The 21,085-nt window shown below is 40.3% G+C and overlaps 1 protein-coding gene across 4 annotated transcripts in view; it reads right to left on the bottom strand.

Annotated features, from left to right (window-relative positions):
* LOC148018763 (phosphoglucosamine mutase family protein) overlaps nucleotides 1-20,876 on the bottom strand; it is a 54,083-nt gene extending 33,207 nt beyond the window's left edge. Inside the window, exons 1-5 of one of the 4 annotated variants that reach the window (XM_087701074.1) lie at nucleotides 20,685-20,872; nucleotides 20,534-20,580; nucleotides 20,166-20,435; nucleotides 19,755-19,821; nucleotides 18,988-19,171 (exon numbers count right to left, since the gene is read on the bottom strand). In XM_087701074.1, the coding sequence (XP_087557200.1) occupies nucleotides 18,988-19,171; nucleotides 19,755-19,821; nucleotides 20,166-20,265 (351 nt within the window). In that variant the 5' untranslated portion in view covers nucleotides 20,266-20,435; nucleotides 20,534-20,580; nucleotides 20,685-20,872. Of the gene's footprint in view, nucleotides 1-18,987; nucleotides 19,172-19,754; nucleotides 19,822-20,165; nucleotides 20,498-20,533; nucleotides 20,581-20,684 lie in introns of all 4 variants that reach the window. The other 3 variants (XM_087701071.1, XM_087701072.1, XM_087701075.1) reach the window with 3 other exon arrangements.
* Between the last annotated feature and the right edge of the window lie 209 nt (nucleotides 20,877-21,085).

The raw sequence follows: 21,085 nt of genomic DNA, 5'->3' as shown, positions 1-21,085 counted from the left end.
CTTGCCATTAATGAGCAATCTGTTATGCTTAAGCTCATTAAAGACTGTAACTAAGTGTTTTCTATGCTCCTCTTCATTCTTTGAAAAGATAATCATATCATCAAAGAATGTGCCAACAAAATTTCGATGAGGGCGGAAAATTCTATCCATCATCCTGTTAAACGTAGCAAGAGTATTGGTCAATCCAAACGGCATGACTAAAAATTCAGAGACCAAATGTCATTCTAAAAGCAGTCTTATGGATATCCTCTGGCCTAATTCTGATCTGATGGTACCCACTTTTCAAATCTATCCTACTAAACATTCCTGCTTCCTATAATCGATCAAGAATGTCATCTATCCTCGAAATTGGAACCCTATTCTTGATCATGTTCTTATTCAAGGCTCTCTAGTCAATACACATTCGCCAAGAGAAGTCCTTTTTCTGAACTAGCAATACAGGTGAACAAAATGGAGAACTATTGGGCTGAATTAATCCCTTCTCTAAAAGCTCATTAACCTGTGTCATAAGCTCTTTTTGTTGCGCTGCACTGACCCTGTACGGTGGCCTATTGGGCAAACTAGTACCTGGAATAAGATCTATGGTATGATCTTCAGGGCTCTTAGGGGATAACTCTCCTAGTAATGAATCTGAAAAACAATCACTGAATTTATCCAAGAAAGCCCTCCTACTTTCATCTAGTACAGACACATTATTGTCAACTTCATTAACTTGCTTTGCAAAAACCAAGTACGCAGAAATATGATTTTTCATTACAGAAGTAATTGCAAAAGCAGAAACAACTGGGACAAACTCTCCTTTAAGCTTCACATCTAACACACGAGTCTTGCCCCTATGTACAAGAGTAATCATTCTATTGTAAGTATCCAAGATAGCATACTTACTGTGGCACCATGGAATACCCAACAGAACATCACAACCCTCCAAAGGCATAATATGGAACTCCTCTGTGTCCACATATCTCTAGATGTGCATACGGAGTTTGTCAAGAATGGGGGTGACAAGTTCAGTATGTCCTAGGTGCCAAATCAGCATGTCCAACTGGTCTCATTTCCTCGAGACCTATACCCAACTTAGCTGCCAATGCCGGTGAGATAAAGTTTGCATGAGCTCCAGGATCAAAGAAAATAATCACTGTGAAATCTCTGATCTTTCCCCAAGTTTGCACAATTCTGTAGCATCATCAGCTGATTGATCTCCCACCATATCAGGCACTAAGCCGATACTAGGCTTCTTTTTACTTGGCGCATCTTTATCCTCCGCATCTTTAGAAGATTGCTATGGGCACTTAGAAGCAATATGGTCTTTTTGTTCACATATAAAGCATTTCCCAGCCATCATTAAAGCCTTTCTTTCTTCATATGATTTGCCAAAAAGTGGCCTCTTCCATCCTTTGCCCTGTTTAAAAGAAGTCTGAGGTTGCTACTGAAATCTTTTCTTCCAAAAAGACTTCTTTGTAAAGCTGGTCTTTTCTGGAAATTGCTTCTTCTTCTTGCCAAGATCCTGCTTAGACTGAGAATCCTTCTTTTCAGTGCCTTTAAAGCTGTCAGCTTTTCCTTTCAACAATGCATTTGCCACACCAGCATTTTCAATTAACTGCACCATATTTGTAACCCTAGTCTTGGTACAATAATCCCTAATGGCTTCGGGCAAACCGCAATACTACTTTTCAATTTGTTCCAACAGGGGCACTATCCTGTAAAAACTCACGGGTAAAAGTGCTTCCCAAAATTCTTATTGAACACTTCTAAATCCACACAATTTGCCGCATCAATTCATGCCATGCAGTCATGACATCTACTTCAAACGTGTTAGTTAACCATGAGGCTACAAACAACTGTTTGAATGGACCCAAGTGGCAGGTGCATATCCTTGCATCAACAATATGTTCCACCACTGCAAAGCATTACCTTTTAAAAAAGTTGTAGCCTTCTGTACCTTAGAAGTCTCAGTAAACTTCCCTCCAGTGTAAGCTGCATCAAACTGTTGTATAAATGTCAAAGCTTTCAGCTTATCTTGCATACCACTGAAGATTTCAAACTTTAATGCCTGACCACCCTCTTTATAGTCTTTAGGCTTTGCACTTTTTGGTGTCAGGTTTGTCAAGAATCGCGTGGTGGGGAGACTTGCTCAAGATGCTGCGCCGAACACACACAGAATGCACAAGGAGAAGCTCACTCAAGAGACAAGAAGAGAGATGGAGGCCAAAACGTTTTCTTGCTAGTTTTTTCTTCTTCTTCCACACACTTTACAATGTACACAAAGTATAGATAAGATACAACATAAAGGAAAGTGGCCTACTAAGTCAAACAATGCATAACCGACTACACTAGTCGACTGGTGCTATAACTATACCAGCTGTAAATAGGTGTAACAACCTGAATATAATAAGTAATGAGTTAGTGGCCATGTGAGAGTCATAATGACCACCGACGTGCTAAGTGTAGATGTGTGGACCCATCTAACGAGGCGGTCCATCATTAATGTCTGCATGTGTTGAGCTTGTCATCTCAACACTCCCCCTCAACCTCAACTGCATCTCTGTAACTCCAAGTAAGCTTCGAAACTTTTGAAGCTTCTCTGTACCCAATGCCTTGGTGAAGATGTCAACTATCTGATCCTGTGTGTTGACATACACCAAGTCAATCTCACCTGCTAGTACCTTCTCTCTCACAAAGTGGTAGTGTACCTCAATATGTTTTGTCCTGGCATGGAACACAAGGTTCCTAGCCAACTGTATACTGCTTATGTTGTCACAATAAATGACAACTGGACCTTCCACCTGCACATCTAAATCAGCCAATAACTTTTGCAGCCATACTACCTCACATGCTGCAACAGTAGCACCTCTATACTCACCCTCTGTACTCGACAAAGCAACTGTAGATTGCTTTTTGCTGCTCCAGATTACTGCTGCACTACCAAGAGAGAACATGTATCCGCTGGTAGATCTTCTATCAGACATACTATCAGCCCAATCTGCATCTGTGTATCCAAACATCTGTACATCTGTACCTGCCTCATAGAAAAGTCCATGATGTAATGTGGACTTCACATATCTCAATATGCGTCTGACTGCATCCAAATGTGGCTTTCTAGGTACTTGCATAAACTGACTCACAAGACCAACAGCGTAGCTCAAGTCTGGCCTTGTAATGGTCATGTAGATCAAAATCCCCACTATCCTCCTAAACATAGTAGGGTCTTCTATCTCATCCCCAACATCAGCACTCAACTTTACATTCTGCTCCAACGGGACTGAAAGTAGTTTGCATGTTGTCATACCATACTTGGACAACATATCCAAGCCATACTGTCTTTGGGACAGCCATATACCATCATCACATCTGGTTACCTCAATGCCAAGGAAATACCTTAGCTCACCTAAATCCTTCATCTCAAACTTCTTCTTCAAAAAGTCCTTGACTTCAGCAATCCCACTATCACTATCACCTGTAATAATCAATTCATCCACATAGATGACTATGATGACCAAACCTGCATCTCCCTTTCTCACATAAAGTGAGTGATCAGTATCAGAAACATAAAAGCCAATATTGACAAGATACTCTCTAATCTTGTCAGACCATGCTCTAGGTGCTTGCTTGAGCTCATAGAGCGCCTTCTTCAACCTGCATACATACGTGGGATGTTCGAATCTTCATAACCTGCTGGCTGATCCATATACATTTCTTTCTGCAAATCACCATGCAAGAAGGCATTCTTCACATTCATTTGTTGCAACCTCCAACCTTTGGCTGCTGCCAAAGAAATCACACATCTAACAGTCGCCATCCTTGCAATTGGACTGAAGGTTTCTTCATAATCTATGCCATATATCTGGGCATAGCCTTTTGCAACCAGCCTAGCTTTGTACCTACTAATAGAACCATCTACATTGTACTTAATCTTATAAACCCACTTACATCCAATAGTTTTCTTGCCCTTCGGCAATGATACTAGATCCCAAGTCTTATTGGTTTCTAATGCAGCCATCTCCTCATCCATTGCTGCATCCCAATGAGTATGACCAACAGCATTCTCAAAACAAGTGGGCTCAACATCCTCAACTAGTTTTACCATATAAGCATAATGGTGAGCTGCATAACCTTCAAAACCAAATCTTTTAATAGGATATCTGACCTTGCTAGATCTGCGTACCACCAGATCACTCAATGGAGCCTTTACATTACTATGAGCTCTCTGTATACCTAGTGTCCTGACAGAAGGAATACCAAGCTCATCATCTAAGCTCACTGAGCCACTGGAGTCTCCATCAAGAACTGTATCAATGCCATCTGACAGTTTATTCTTTCCTTTGTCTTTACCTGTAGTGCTACTAGATGCACCTGAAGATGTAGAGCTACTCCTTAGTCTCCCAGACCAAGGACTACCAAATGATGTCTCTGGTCCACTATGAGTCCGTGATTCTTACTTTTCAGTCTACACATGTAAACGCCCCGAACAACGTAGTATGCTTAACAATTATGATATTCGCTTGTTTTCGAGATTTAATATAAAAGAGAATGAACACTTAAAGCTGAAAATGAAAATTACTCACAAAATTACAGCCATAAAAATGTAAATATAATGGAGACAAGATTGAGGGTTGAAGATGGGCAACCCCCCCCGAAGAAATGTATTTCTGCTCAACCCAAGTCCCTTAGGGAAGAGCTCAGTTACAATCAACCTGAGAGTGAGGAGAAGTAATTCTCACTCTCACAAGATCATGCAAAGATGTACAAACACACATGCATTATCTATTATGCAATGATAAGAACTGATTTCTTTCAAGTATGAGAGAAGAAAGAGGGGAAATCAGCCTTTCTCCATCGTTGAACAGTAGTACATGGATAGGGGGGCTTGCTTCTTGTTGCTAAAATGGAAGAAAGAGCTTGAGAAGGAGGTGCTGTAATGAATTTACAAGCTTGCTGTCCTGTAACACAGCAGTGATAGAAGAGGGAATATGGAGAAATTTGATAATGGAGAAGTGGGGGATGATGATGGGGATGGATGGGGCCAGTTTTTGGCTATCTGTGGGTACTGTACATCAGTTTACAGCAAAAAAAAATGATGCTGAATGAAGAAAAACGAGCTCTTATTTATAGGAGAGGGAAGAGCTAGTACAAAAGGGGAAAGTGGAGTAGCACGAGACAAGTGTCCAGCCACATGTCATGAGATGTGACAAGTGGTGGAACACTTGGAAACTTGTGTGACAAGTGTCTTGACACTTGTTTTTTCTCTATGGCCTTCCTTTTTGGGCTGAATAGTGTCAAGAATAGAAACAACCAAATTTAGTAAGCACAGTCAGAGTACAGAACTTACTATTTTTAGAATGACATCCCTATTTTTTAGGACTAGCATTTTTAGGCTAATTCGAGGCTCCTAAAATTTTGGGACCTCCTAAAATTTAGGGATCTCCTAAAATTTAGGGATCCCCCCAATACGGGTGTCATATGAAAGCTTTTTCCGTGTACATCGCAAAAACGGTATCAGAATCTTCATCTGACTTTCCTATGCAAAGAAATATGCATTTCAAGCTTTCAACCCACACATGCACATTATACAAGCATTTCATGATCATGCCATCTTGTTGATTGTAACTGTCTGTTCTGGTGGATCTAGCCCACACTTCAAGGCATCAATCTTTTCTGTGTGCGAGACTAACCCTGATATGCGTGAGTTCTGGTCACAGGCACCCAATCGGGCCATATAGGTGGAAGTGTGAACTAAGTTTTCTCTAACCCACCGCGTGGGTTCACCATAACCTGTGACCACTCATCAGTGGCCAGCTCCAATGCACTTTTCTTTATATCTAATTAGTGCAAAGGAAATAAATTTAATAAATCATTATATAGACAAATTAATGAAAAAGGATACAAATTCTGTTTCTATAGAGTTGTGACAGCCCTCTGGCTTTTATTCAGCTGTCCTCAGCTGAAAAGCTTCTTAATATGGCTGAAGAATGTTTGGGTAATCCTTCATGAATTTTTCATCTACCCACTGTGCATCTGTTGTGGGTAGATTCTTGAATTTTAGTAAGAATTTTCGTGTCACAAGGCCACTTCTCGTGGTTCGATCCTTGTGAAACAAAATCTGTTCAGGTTCCAAGAGTTGCTCTGTTTCTTCAACTTCTTGGGGATCTTCAGTAATGGGTTCATTTGGTTCTAGTCCTATGTAAGGTTTTAGCAAACTTACATGAAAAGCATTGTGTATTTTCCAATGAGCAGGAAGCTCAAGTCGATAAGAAACTTCATTTATTTTTTCAATCACTTTGAAGGGTCCAAAGTATCTACTGGAGAGCTTTGGAAAAGATGAATTTTGACTGGAACCTTGTTTGAGCCTGCTTTTATCAAACTTTAGCAAGACATATTGACCTTTTTCAAAAGCCAAAGGTCTTCTTCGTTTATCTGCTTGCTTCTTTTGTCGCTCTTGGGCAACTTTGATAGTGGCTCGAACTTGATCCATTGCGGTTTTTAAATCTGAAGCAAACTCATCAGCAGTAAAAATCTTATCTTTAGTGCGAATAATTGGAGGAGGAATCACTTTACCCTGTACTATTTCATTTGGAGCTTTCCTTGTGGATGAGTGCACTATATTGTTGTAAGCAAACTCCAATAATGGAAGATATTTCTCCCATTGTGACTTATGTTCACTAACATAAGCTTTCAACATATCCAAAAGAGTAAGATTCATCACCTCTGTTTGGCCGTCAGTTTGAGGATGAAGAGCTGAGGAGAACTTTAAAGTGGTTCCCAAATTCTCAAATAAAGCACGCCAAAAGTTACTTGTGAATTTGGAGTCTCTATCTGAAATGATCTCAGAAGGCATACCATGTAATCTGAAGATATGTTGAATGAAAAGTCTTGCAGCTTGTGTGGATTTCAATGTTTTATGACATGGAATAAAATGTGATTGTTTGCTGAATCTATCAATTATGACCCAAATCATATCATGACCTTGAGGTGTTCTTGGAATACCTGAGATGAAATCCATTGTGATAGATTCCCATGGATCTTTGGGCACTGGAAGAGGTTGCAACAATCCTGGAATCTTCTGCCTATCATACTTGGATTTTTGGCATACCAGACAAGCCTCAATGAAGTTATGTGTATCTCTTCGTAATGTTGGCCAATAAAAGTAGCACTCAATTGCACTTAGAGTGGCTGCCCTCCCTCTATGCCCTGCATAAGGGGATTCATGACTTTCTTTAAGCACCTTTTGTCGAACAGGAAGAGTGACACAAAGGTGATTGTTCATGAGAAGGTAACCGTCTTTAAAGGAATAATCTGGATGAGAACCTCCTTGCTGTAAATTTGACCAAATTGCTGCAAAATCAGTATCTTCATCATAAGTATTCTTCATCATTTGAAAAGCTTCATGATGAGCCACTGTAATAGTTGCAATGCGAGGCACTCTAGAAAGTGCATCAGCAACTACATTTTGTTTCCCTAGAGTGTACATAATTTGAAAATGAAACATAGACAAGAAATTTTCCCATCTTGCAGGAAATGCTTTTGAGTCTTGAAATACTTCAAGCTTTGATGATCAGTTTTAATAAGGAATTCATTGCCTAAAAGATAATGTTTCCATATCTTTAAAGCATGAACCACTGCTAAGAGCTCCTTTTCATAAATGTCATACCTTTTCTCCACATCATTTAGACGCCAGCTTTCAAAGGCTACGGCATGGCCTTCTTGATCGCAAGCATCTGCTTCCACCACAAATGGTTTTACCAGATCTGGAATGATAAAAACAGGTCCAGAAGTAAGAGCTGTTTTCAGCCTTGTGAAGGCTGCCTTCTCTTTTTCCTTCCATTGGAAAGAGATCTTCTTCTTTGTAAGGTCATGAAGTGGAGAAGCCATATGTACAAAATGCTTGATGAAGCGGCGGTAATAAGAGCATAAGCCAAGAAACGATCGCACCTCATGTACATCATGAAGATGAGGCCATTCTTGGATTATCCTGATCTTTTCAAGATCCATCTGAATCCCTTCAAAAGAGATGACATGCCCAAGGTAATTTATTTTATGCATGAAAAATTCACTCTTTTTACCATTTACCAAGAGTTGATTTTGTTGAAGTAATTGTAGAACAATTTCCATGTGTTGATGATGCTCCTCTTCATTCTTGCTAAAGACAAGAATATCATCAAAAAAAGTAACGACATATTGTCGATGCTCTCTAAAGATTCGCTCCATCATTCCATTAAAGGTGGCTGGTGCATTGGTTAATCCGAAAGGAACCACCAAGAATTCATAAAGACCGTATGAAGTGCGGAAAGCAATTTTGTGTACATCTTGTGGTATTACCCTAATTTGATGATAACCACTCTTTAGATCAATGCGGCTGAAAACCTTTGAGCCTCCTAGACGATCCAAAATGTCGTCAATTCTGGGAATAGGAAACCGATTCTTCACAGTGACGACGGCTCGATAATCAATGCACATCCTGAATGTGCCATCTTTCTTTTGAACAAGAAGAACCGGTGAACAAAATGGTGAGCTACTTGGCCTAATTAGCCCACGGTTGAGTAGGTCTTTGACTTGCTTTCTGATTTCTTCTTGTTGAGGACGGCTCACACGGTATGGTGCTATATTAGGAGGAGAACTGCCCGGGATAATATCAATATGATGGTCTTCTGGCCTTTCTGGGGGAAGCTAATAAGAAAGATCTTCCAAACAATCTTTATACTTTTCCAAGAGCTGAAGTCGCTCTTGGTTTTCAGCATTCATATTATCTTTTACATCCGTGACATAAAGCAAACAACATTGAACACAATCCTTAATTGCTCTAGAGACTTGCATATGGCTTACCATAGGTATGGTGTCTCCAGAAACTCCAGCTTGGATCTCGTACTTCTTGTCTTTGTTGGTGAGTTCTACCTTCTTTTTCTGAGAGAAGATAGTTGAATCTACTCTATGATTCCAGGGCATGCCAAGAATCACATCGCAACCATCAAGGTCTCCGATACAGAAGGTATCTTCGTCACTGTAACCTTGAATTTAAACCTTGAGCTTGCCAATGTAGGGTGTCACAATCTTCACTGTGTCACCTTCATCAACATTTAAAGCTTGGCGAACTTCTGCCGGAGTGTCCATCTCTTCATTCTTTAATCCAAGCTCTTTAGCTAATTGCAAGGAAATGATATTTTCATTCGCCCCAAGATCTATCAAGAATAGTGCTTGCTTACCTTGCAACTGTCCCCAAGCTTTTAATAATTTGCGCGTCTCTGGAGTGTGAGTTGTGTTTGCAACTACATCACTGATAGCATTGATTTTCACTGGCAACTTAGACTTGTTGTCAGAAACCTTGCTTTGTCTCTTGTTTGGACATTGCTTCACTATGTGGCCTGTTTGTCCACATTTAAAGCACTTCCCTTCTTTCATAAAACGTTGCTTTTCTTCTTCGAAAAGTTGCTTTGCTTGTGGGTATAGATTGGAGCGAAATTGAGGAGGATTAGGAGGTGCATAGGGCTTCATCTTCTTTTGATTTGATGTCTGCTTTTACCGTTGTTTTTGTCCTTCATTTGGGGCTGAATACTCCTCATCGTCAACTACTCTCTTCTTATCATTCTTTTGGAATGATTTGTTGCCATTGTGCTCCATTTCCCATGTCTCAGCATGGTCAATGAGTTCCCTGAGACTAGAACAATGATAATGATTAAGAGCAGTAGGAAGTTTAAAATGCAAACCTCCTTGAAACTTCCTAAGCTTTTCCGAACTGCTGATCTTCTTGAAATGTTGGACCTTCAAAAGTAGCTCCCAAAATCTCTTGGTATAGTCACCAAGTGACTCATTTTTCCTTTGGCAAAGCCGATCCCATTCCATTTTTACATCTCTTTTGAAATGAACAGGAAGAAATTGGCTTTGTATCATGCGAACAAAGAACCGCCATGATTTTGGGGCAGCATGATCATATTCCAACCCCGTCCACCAAGTATGGGCTAAGTCGGTTAAATGTAAAGCTGCAAACTTAATCTTTTCTTTTTCTTTATACTTGTCACGACCATACAAAATTTGAAATTGACGAATAAACTTCAGAAGAAGATCAGGATTTCGGGAACCATCATACATACTGAACTTGATCTTATTTTCAAGTTGAGATAGTGACTTAGTCTTCTTCTTCTTCTTATGCCTTCGTCCATGCCCGGATCTTGAGGTTGAAGATGATGAAGTGCTTGATGTGGATGAAGATGGAGACGAGGGTGAAGAATATCGACGCCTTTGACGATGATGAGGCCTTCCACGAGAAGGGTGTGACTCTTCATCACTAGAAGAGGGTCCATCAAAGTAGGCGCCAAATGACTTTGAAGAAGAGGATGAGCTTCGACGCGATCTCTTTCTTTGTCTTGAAGTAGAATGGGACTGCCTCTTAGAAGTAGTTGGACTTCTTGATCGGCTCCTTTCATTGGTATGGCTTTGTCTCCTTGAAACAGATGGGCTTCTTTCCTTAAATTCTTTGGGATTCTCAACTTTTTCTAGTTTGAGAAGTTGCTCACGAATTTGCTGATTCTCCTCTCTAAGACTTTGAATGGCTTGAAGGATAGCACTCGACTGATCCATTGAGATTCTTAAGAAAAAAAATATGCTCAAGCACTCAATGCAAGGGCTGAAAACAAACAAACTTATAAGTGAGGACCGAGCCAAAGCTCTGATACCACTGTAAACGCCTCGAACAACGTAGTATGCTTAACAATTATGATAGTCGCTTGTTTTCAAGATTTAATATAAAAGAGAATGAACACTTAAAGCTGAAAATGAAAATTACTCACAAAATTACAGCCATGAAAATGTAAATGTAATGGAGACAAGATTGAGGGTTGAAGATGGGCAACCCCCCCCCGAAGGAATGTATTTCTGCTCAACCCAAGTCTCTTAGAGAAGAGCTCAGTTACAATCAACCTGAGAGTGAGGAGAAGTAATTCTCACTCTCACAAGATCATGCAAAGATGTACAAACACACATGCATTATCTATTATGCAATGATAAGAACTGATTTCTTTACAGTATGAGAGAAGAAAGAGAGGAAATCATCCTTTCTCCATCGTTGAACAGTAGTACATGGATAGGGCTTGCTTCTTGTTGCTAAAATAGAAGAAAGAGCTTGAGAAGGAGGTGCTGTAATGAATTTACAGGCTTGCTGTCATGTAAAACAGCAGTGATAGAAGAGGGAATATGGAGGAATTTGATAATGGAGAAGTGGGGGATGATGATGGGGATGGATGGGGCAAGTTTCTGGCTATCTGTGGGTGCTGTACATCAGTTTACAGCAAAAAAAAATGATGCTGAATGAAGAAAAACGAGCTCTTATTTATAGGAGAGGGAAGAGCTAGTACAAAAGGGGAAAGTGGAGTAACACAAGACAAGTGTCCAGCCACATGTCATGAGATGTGACAAGTGGTGGGACACTTGGAAACTTGTGTGACAAGTGTTTTGACACTTGTCTCTTCTCTATGGCCTTCCTTTTTGGGCTGAATACTGTCAAGAATAGAAACAACCAAATTTAGTAAGCACAGTCAGAGTACAGAACTTACTATTTTTAGAATGACATCCCTATTTTTTAGGACTAGCATTTTTAGGCTAATTCAAGGCTTCTAAAATTTAGGAACCTCCTAAAATTTAGGGATCCCCCCAATATGGGTGTCATATGAAAGCTTTTTCCATGTACATCGCAAAAACGGTATCAGAATCTTCATCTGACTTTCCTATGCAAAGAAATGTTCATTTCAAGCTTTTAACCCACACATGTACATTATACAAGCATTTCATGATCATGCCATCTTGTTGATTGTAACTGTCTGTTCTGGTGGATCTAGCCCACACTTCAAGGCATCAATCTTTTCTGTGTGCGAGTCTAACCCTGATATGCGTGAGTTCTGGTCACAGGCACCCAATCGGGCCATATAGGTGGAAGTGTGAACTATCTTTTCTCTAACCCACCGCATGGGTCCACCATAACCTGTGACCACTCATCAGTGGCCAGCTCCAATGCACTTTTCTTTATATCTAATTAGTGCAAAGGAAATAAATTTAATAAATCATTATATAAACAAATTAATGAAAAAGGATACAAATTCTGTTTCTATAGAGTTGTGACAATACATGAGTGTCATGATTATCATCATCATCCAATGCACCACCACTAGATGCATACCAACTGCTCATTTCATCAAAGATGACATCCCAGCTCACTCTGAACTTACATGTGACACAGTTATAACAGCGATATCCTTTCTGCTCTAAAGAGTATCCAACAAAGACACATTTTTCTGCCTTTGGATCAAGCTTCTTTCGTAGCTCATCTGGCACATGAACATATGCAACACAGCCAAATACCTTCAAGTGCGATACATCAAGCTTCTTGTCAGTAAAGCATTTTTCAGGAGTCATCCCATGAACTGCAGCTGTGGGAGTTCTATTCATAATGTAGACAGCAGTATGGACAGCCTCAGACCAAAAATGTTTGGGCATATTCTTTTTAGCCATTAATAACCATGCAACTTCTGCAATATGCCTGTTTTTTCTTTCTGCAACACCATTTTGCTGTGGGGTATACCTACATGTGAACTGTCTCTTTATCCCATGAGACCTCAAAAAATCACTAAACTCATTCGAGAGGTACTCTCCCCCTCCATCTGACCCCTCAAGCACTTTACTTTCAAGCCTGTTTCTCTTTCAACTGCAGCCTTGAAAGTTCTAAAGTGCTAAAATGCTTCACTCTTTTCCTTCGTAAAATATACCCACAGCTTTCTATAACAATCATCAATGAATGTGACAAAGTATGAACTGCCTCCAAGAGATACATTTTGTGTAGGCTCCCAAATATCTGTATGCACAACATCAAGGATATTTCTGCTTACATCTCTGTCATGTGAAAAGGGTTGTCTTGCCTGCTTACCAAACTGACATGCTTCGCATACCTTATGAAATTCTGCAATTCTAAATGTAGACAAACCTGTAACCAACCCTTTGGACTGCATTAATTTTAGCATTTGTACATTTGCGTGTCTAATGCGTTTGTGCCAAATTTCAATATCTGCAACACCACCTTTTCCTTTAGCATACATAGCAGCATTCATAGTAGGAATTCCAGCATCCAGAGTAAACATACGTCCAACTCTACTTCCCTTTGCAACCAACCTGCACTTGTCATTGAAGTCTTCTACAAAGCAACCCTTTGCATTAAATCTGACTTGCAGCCCTTGATCTACCATCTGATCGACTGACACCAAGTTCTTTGTAATAGATGGTACATATAATATATCTAAAAGACTCTTTGTTTTACCATCATGCAAGGACAAGGGAACTTTTCCAATGTGTGAAATTGGATGGCATGAATCATCACTCGTCTGCACATAACCTGTATTTTGCAAATCCTACATCTCTCCAAACCATTCTGCATGGCTGGTCATATGATTGGATACACCTGAATCAACATACTAAACATCATCATGTGTTCCCTTTCCTGTAATAGCATTCAGCATATGCTGCATAACAAACAGACGTTCATTTTTGTCTTCATTCTGTCGTGAAGACGATGCATAGTTTCCTTGCTGCAACTTACCACTGCGAATATCATCTTTCTTAGCATAACATTAGACTGCAATATGACTTGTTTTGCCACAGTAGTGACACATAATACCAGAGTTGTTAGAACCTCTGTTCTGCCATTCACCTCTTCCTCTAAACCTCCCCCTGCCTCTAAAGTTACCACGACCTCCTGAAACCTGCATATCGCCAAATTGCTAATTCAATCTATTTTGCTGGTTATCACTACTACGTCCTGTACCACGGCCTCTTGAAGAAAACTTGCCACGTCCCCTTCCTGAACTAGAGTAGAAAGCTTGGACCTATTCACCACTTTTTTCAGATGTCTCACTCTGCATGTTGATCTTTTTAGTGATCATAAGAGAGACCAACTCATCAAAATCTGGAAATGGCTTTCTGACATATACGGAAGTTACAAAAGACTTCCAAGCCTTTTCATTGTTAAGTCCACCTAAGGTAGACGACACCAAATCATCATCATCAAGCATTGCATCAATCGCTGCCAAGGCATCTGCAATGCTCCTTATCTTCAGTGCATACTCATTGATAGACATCTTCCCTTTCTTCCATATATTCAACCCTTGCTTGAGTTGAATCTTTCGTGCCTTTGTATTTACGGAAAACATACTTTCAAGTATGGTCCAAGCTACATAGGAATTCTCTACATTTCTAATATATCCCAGCATATTATTGTCAATTACTACAGACAGCCAATACATGACATTTTTGTCTTTTGCATTCCATTCCTTCCGTGCCTTTATCTCTTCTGCAGTTGGAGGATCACTCACCTCCGGCTCCTTTTCTTCACCTAAAACAAACTCGTAGAGGCCTTTTCCAATAAGGAAGTTCGTGACACAGAACTTCCATGAAGAGTAGTTATTCTTGTCGAGCTTCTCAATGATGGGGTTTCCACTATTCTCTACCATTATCACAAAACTAATACCAAACAGCAAGCAAATCATCTGCAACCCTCGACCTGTAGTGCACAGCAATACACCGGACAGCATTTTTCACTGTCTGCTCAACAATACATGCAATCTGCAACCAGTTTGTAGATAAACCTTGTGTTTATTCGTTGGTAAACACCTTTGAAATTACAGATCTGAAATCTGTAACTTGTGCACCTGTATACGGCAGACACAGTTGAAATTGTACGATATCTCGAACTGCTGTCTGCAACCTTGCGGGTCTAAAACGGGGCCTGAAATGACCTCGGATGGCCAAAATAGTAGTGGGACAGCCCTAAAAGGCTAATCTGTAGAATACACAGCACTCTTCGCGCACACCAAATCTCACTACGATCTGAGATTTTTGCTCTGCCCTACTTCTAGTGCCTCCACAAGCACTGTCCAAGAGAAGAAGTAGAGAATGGAAGAACTTCTTACCCATTGCTTGCTTACTCGAATCCTTGGCTCCTCTCATTCGCTTTAGCCTTCAAAACCAGCCTCAATCAGTGGTGCAGCTCTGATACCATGTCAAGAATCACGTGGTGGGGGGACTTGCTCAAGATGTTGCGCCGAACACATACAGAATGCACAAGGAGAAGCTCACTCAAGAGACAAGAAGAGAGATGGAGGCCAAAACGTTTTCTTGCTAGTTTTTTCTTCTTCTTCCACACACTTTACAATGTACACAAAGTATAGATAAGATACAACATAAAGGAAAGTGGCCTATTAAGTCAAACAATGCATAACCGACTACACTAGTCGACTGGCGCTATAACTATGCCAACTATAAATAGGTGTAACAACCTGAATATAATAAGTAATGAGTTAGTGGCCATGTGAGTCATAATGACCACTGGCGTGCTAAGTGTAGACGTATGGATCCATCTAACCAGGCGGTCCATCATTAATGTCCGCATGTCTTGAGCTTGTCATCTCAACAAGGTTGTCATAGACAGGTGGCTATAAAAAGGAAAGTCCCTTACGCACAATATTAATATTCATTTCACCTGTCTTAGCTGCCATATACCCACTAGGCTAAAAAAAACCAGCCGCTGCATTTTGTACTCCAGGCATCAAATAAGAACTCTGCAAAGTCTGATAACCGGACTGTAGACCAATATTAGCATAAAGTGGGTTCACTACCTCAATAGGCATCATTCCTAGTGGCCCTCTAGGTAAGTATCCTTAATAACCAATGGGTAATCCAGCCATTGCTTGAAAAACTGACCCACCATCAAAGTAACCAGGATAAGTAGCAAACTGAGGAGGAATAGACTGTTGTGCCATTTGTGCATAACTGCCTTGACCATTCACTCCCTGATCCTATGCTTGTGCTTCTTGTTGCATTGGACCTGTCTCCATGTTTGGTGTCTTTTCCACATGCTCATGCACTTAAGAGGTTTGCCTCTTTTAGCTCTCCATGGTATGATGTGATAACTCAGCCTGAGAATCCTCATTATGTGACTTCAAAAATTTTTGCATCCGAGGATTCTTTGCAAGCTGTTGAAAAGAGCCAACCACACTGAGAAGTTGTGCCATAAATAAGTCCTCCTGTTCTTGCTCCTCATCCTGTGGTTCAATCTCGGTTCTATAAGGTGCTGACACCTGTGCACCAATACTCTCTCTTCGATGTCTATGAGCAGAAGAAAAACTCTCTTCTTCATGAGGGAGTTTTCCTTTACCTTTATCCATGTCTGCCATCTCTCTAGTCCTGTAATCTCTGTAAAACCTATGTGTATGGCCTTTTCACCCAAAACTGTCTGAGCTTAAATTCTTATAGAAAATAATTCAAATCCCAAGGATAAAACCATAACCGATCTATGACTTACATAAAGCGATAGTTCCTTCAATTAACACCTGGTCTTTTCACACACTCACACACACACAAACAAAGACCTCACTTCCTCGCTCAACACCAGATTGGCCTCGAAGACCGGCACCTCTCTCGGTATTTCTTTATCAATTAAAAGATTGAAAGTTACAAAAAAAATGAAATGTTTCAAAATACATAACTTGTGAACAGTTGGTTTTCATCTTTTCTGAGTAAATCCCAGCTACGTAAGGACAGTACAACATGACCAGAACAACACCCCATTTAGGAAAGCATTTTCCGTGACCATAACTCAATGATTCATGTGCAGAATTGCAGTCTGCAAAACTCTATATTCACTATTCTTACTGTCTAGCATATCCAAAACAACATCCCTTTTAGGAAAGCATTTTTTGTAACCATAACTCAATGATTCATGTGCAAAATTGCAGTCTGCAGAACTCTATATTTACTATTCTTACTGTCCAGCATATCCAGAACAACATCCCTTTTACCCTAGCATCATTCCAGCAATAAAAAAGTCCCACAAACAGCACTAAATTAGAGCTGAAAAACCCTGTTCCTATGTGGCATGGTCATCACTTTCTTTAGTTCCTGCATTGGAGAAGCCAACAACTGCTCCTGAACCTGGACAATGAGGCTCTTGCCTCAACAAAAGTGCAAAGAAAACACAGAGTTGTACCTTCAATGGAATCAGCCATCATGCAGAGTATTTCCTCTAAGAATAGAGAGAGAGTTGACCAAAGGGAGCAAGCTCTACCTCCGTACATGAGTCAGAGACGAAGAAGTACTCTCCATAGCTGATAAACTTGCAACAATCTGCCCTCAACTCCTCAAAACTTCATTCTCAGATCTGACCCTCATGCTTATTACGTTTTTTTTTTAAATGCTTTCTCTTTCTCTTTTAGGAATTTGTGCCATATGGTATATATGTAACAATTTTCCCGTTTAAACCTTCCGGTCTAAAATTCTCCATGATCGGTGCAAAATTTGACATCGGCACAGACCAAAGAATTAATCCTCGTGCAAAAACGAAGATAATGAGGCGAACTGATTCTAAGATTCAAAAATAATAACTCCCTAAATTTTAGGGATGATGACCCCTACATTCCTCAAGTTATTCTGAGCAACTTTTATCATTGCAACCAAATCAAAAAGTGTAATGTGGCTCAATTAAGGTGACTTTTATTCCATGAGCATTCTGAAATGTGCATCTTTTGTCTTGGCCAGGGCTCATTGTTCTGCACCATCTCTAATGGCTAAGCACACAGTCCCAAACCACTGGCATTCTATTCTTCAGTGCCCATTCAATATGGAACCGGTCCTAAGACTCAGATAAACCATTAGTCCAATTTGTCCCAATGGCTGCCTCTTCTAGCCATGCAAAGATCCCGGCTTAATCCAAGAGAACTCTGGGGGTAAAAAGCAACAGCAACTAAATGAAAAGAAAAATAAAATATTTATATAAGTTAATAAGAAAAGCAACTGCAAAAAGTATCACCACCTGGTGACAGAAATGCTAGGGAAAAACAAGAAGAAACACCAAGTATAGGATACATAATAAACATAATCCAATGAATGATTTACGAAGGGAAGATTGTATATAAATGAGAATGGTACAAAGGGACCTTAAGTCTCCATGTCTCAAGGATTGAGGCACAAGTATTCGAGATGCCAAGAACAACTCCAAGAATGTGTCATGTGCCAAGGAGACTCCCAAACGCAGTCCGGGAGCATTCTAACTCCAATGTTGATTGCTTGCTTGCTGTGGAAAACAGATTAACCTGATGATCAAAATGTAGTGGAACAGCAAGCAGCAAACTCAAAAATGAAGAGGAAGCAGCTGCATCGTTTAAGGCACAATTGGTTAGTGTTATAAGCACATTACAATGGCTTACTCAACATCCGTGCTTTACTGAATTTATGCAAGCTTCTTCTATGCCTAAAGAGAAAAAGAAGCGTTTACACACTAAACAGCCAAGCAAGGATCATAGGCAGCTGCATTGAGGCCTTCAATGGAAAGGTTTGTTCATTTCCATTCCAGCATTCACTGTCTCTTCTCTTCAGTTGCAATTTTCTGAATCCATTTGTTAATAGTGTTCTGTCTTCTCTGCAAACCAAAGTGTATCCCCCCCAATTTCCTAACCATGTTAGGGTGCCAAATATTTGGAAGTCCCAATGAGGATAGGCCATGATGCATGTACAAATCAATTTGGGGCTGGCTAGCTGATAAACCTAATCTACATAGTATAGACTTTACATACACACCATGCTCATCCAGAATTTATTCAGATCATCGTCTAGGCTTTTGCAAGTACAAGGGTGGCCACTCGCAGCATCAGTTGTACCAGAACCTATATCACTCTTATCTTTCACTTTACTTTTTCATTGTGCCATTCTTTCAATGTGGGAATTTACAAGACTTCAGTCTCTGTAGCCACACACCTCCAAGGTCCATAGACACCAAAATCAAACAAATAGCACAATCTATTTCAATCACCAATGGTTGTATATGTGATATTCCTTAGAATCAAAATGTGCAGACATTGGCAAGCACATAAGCACAAAGTCATTTAGGATAAGTAAATACAGATATTCACTGATAACCCTTTTACATTGTAATGAACATATGCAACACAAGATAATAGATGTAAGTACTTGTAAAGTCTCTGCAGAGATCCGAGAATCATGGCCAACAGATATCCTGACATTTTTAGAAGGTGCAACTCCTTTTCTCTCACAAAGCCAGAATGCAAATGCTGCAGAAATCGCTTCAGCAACTTTTGGGGTGAGATTCACAGGCTCTCCTTGAACCCCAGCAACAGCAACTCCCCTGATGTCACTGAATGAAAGTAGCAAGAATCATCATTATAAGACATTGGAGACTCAGAGAGCTTGGCAGTGATCTTATTATGCACAAGGCAAGTCAAACTGGTTTAACATACCATTGGTAGGTCATATACACATTAAATGCAATCCTAACTCGTGCAGGAACATGTGCATATTCAACATATAGCTGTGTACAGCAAACTACATATAATACTAGATAGTCCTATCTGGTAAGCGCACAGGGAATCAGCAAGGAACAAGTAAATTTGAGACTCTGGAAATTGTAAAGTTCACACAATTCTATGCCTCTACAAAGATCATGTAATTATTTCATGCCTACAACATGAAAATGCCATGAAATGTCACAACATCGATAATTCAATGATGTTCCTTGGGCGATCCCAACAGAATCCAAAATGACTGAGACAAAGCGATCTGCTTATGGCATGCATCAGCTGAAACAATTTTCAAAATAGGAGGATTTATCAAAACTGTCGATCCTCCCTTTACCACTGCAATGCATGAGAATTTAATATTCTTTATTCAACTTGCTTTTCCATTTGGCACTTTGTAACTTGAGAAATATCCGCATTCACCTGCCATTCTGCAACTTCTTGAAGTCCAAACTCTCAACAACGGCTGGACCACTTGCTGAGACTGTAGCTGCAGAACAGAGTAAGTCCCTCAGGATAAGCAGGCGCTTTGAAATCTTACAATACTCTAAAGGGGAAAAGGGTTAAGAGGGACCCTGGTGCCGGGCCCGGGGGTGTGGGGGGCGGCGGCGGCCGCCGAACGATGGTGTGGGGTGGGGTTTTGTGGAGTTTGTAGGAAGGTAACAACCTTAATGTGTCAACATAGTACTACAAGAATTCAATTCAGGACTTTAAGATGCTTTGATCTAACAGTATATAAGCAATCAAAATACAAAACAGCTTAATTCTCCTTTATCATGAATCAGCCTTCATAATACACTTGGAAAAGAAACCACTACAGCAGACAGTACAGACCACGGCAAGTCAAACGTGTTCGTTGGCTTAAGGCGGGCCTCTGCATCTGAAGATAGATTTGCCTGATGAATAGGTTGGTATTGTTAAGGCAGGAGATCATGCTCAAACCATGCTTCGATCTCACATCTTTCCAGCCAACAGAAGGGCAAAAGAGTTGTGGCCGGGCTCCTCCCTTAACTCCTCTTTGAGCTACTGCTACACGGGATGATGATGATGAAGGATATGATGACGGTAATGGTGAAGGTGTCTGATTTACTTGCCACGCACATGCTGCATCACATTTCCACATGTTTTCTTCTCTTTGTCAGCTTCTTAGTCAGCCTAATCTTTTCCTGTGTATTCTTGGCATCAAAGGTTTGCAATCTCACCCTCTTCTAATACTTAGGGTTCCATGCAAAGATCATGCAGTAAATCACTGTAGAATCGATCATGCAATCAGTTCCTTTTGTTTTAAGTGTAAAGCAAAAACAGGAAGCACCAAGTATCAATGGACCAGAATCAAAGGTTTGCTGATGGTACCCGCCATGAAAGCTTGGCTGGATGCAATCTAGCTACGCGTGTTTACAGTTTAGCTGGATGGAACACGATGCCAGCAGCCTGCGTCCTCGAGCTCTAACCAGCGAATATAATTTTAACGTTTTAATATCACCTTAAACTTTTGTTTTCCATACATTTTTTGACGAGTATACAGCAACAAGAGCAATGATCTTATCAGGGTAGCCTGCTTGTCTCACGTTGTTTTAGAGGCGCTTCACATGGGCTCTTGTATGTGATACATATGAAAATTATCTCCATAGTGGCAAGTGACAAAAAAAACTCAGCTCTTATGATGCTTGATCCACCTTCTTTTCTTGCTCTCTAGGAACATCTGCTTGACTCGTCTTTCTAACAGGCTCCCTTGGGGGACGCTTAGCATCGCA

The sequence above is a fragment of the Lygodium microphyllum genome, chromosome 20 (assembly GCF_053477565.2).
Source record: "Lygodium microphyllum isolate KBCC chromosome 20, Lygodium_microphyllum_v1.1.10, whole genome shotgun sequence".
Taxonomy (NCBI): Eukaryota; Viridiplantae; Streptophyta; class Polypodiopsida; order Schizaeales; family Lygodiaceae; genus Lygodium; species Lygodium microphyllum.
This window is presented reverse-complemented; position numbering and strand designations above follow the sequence as displayed.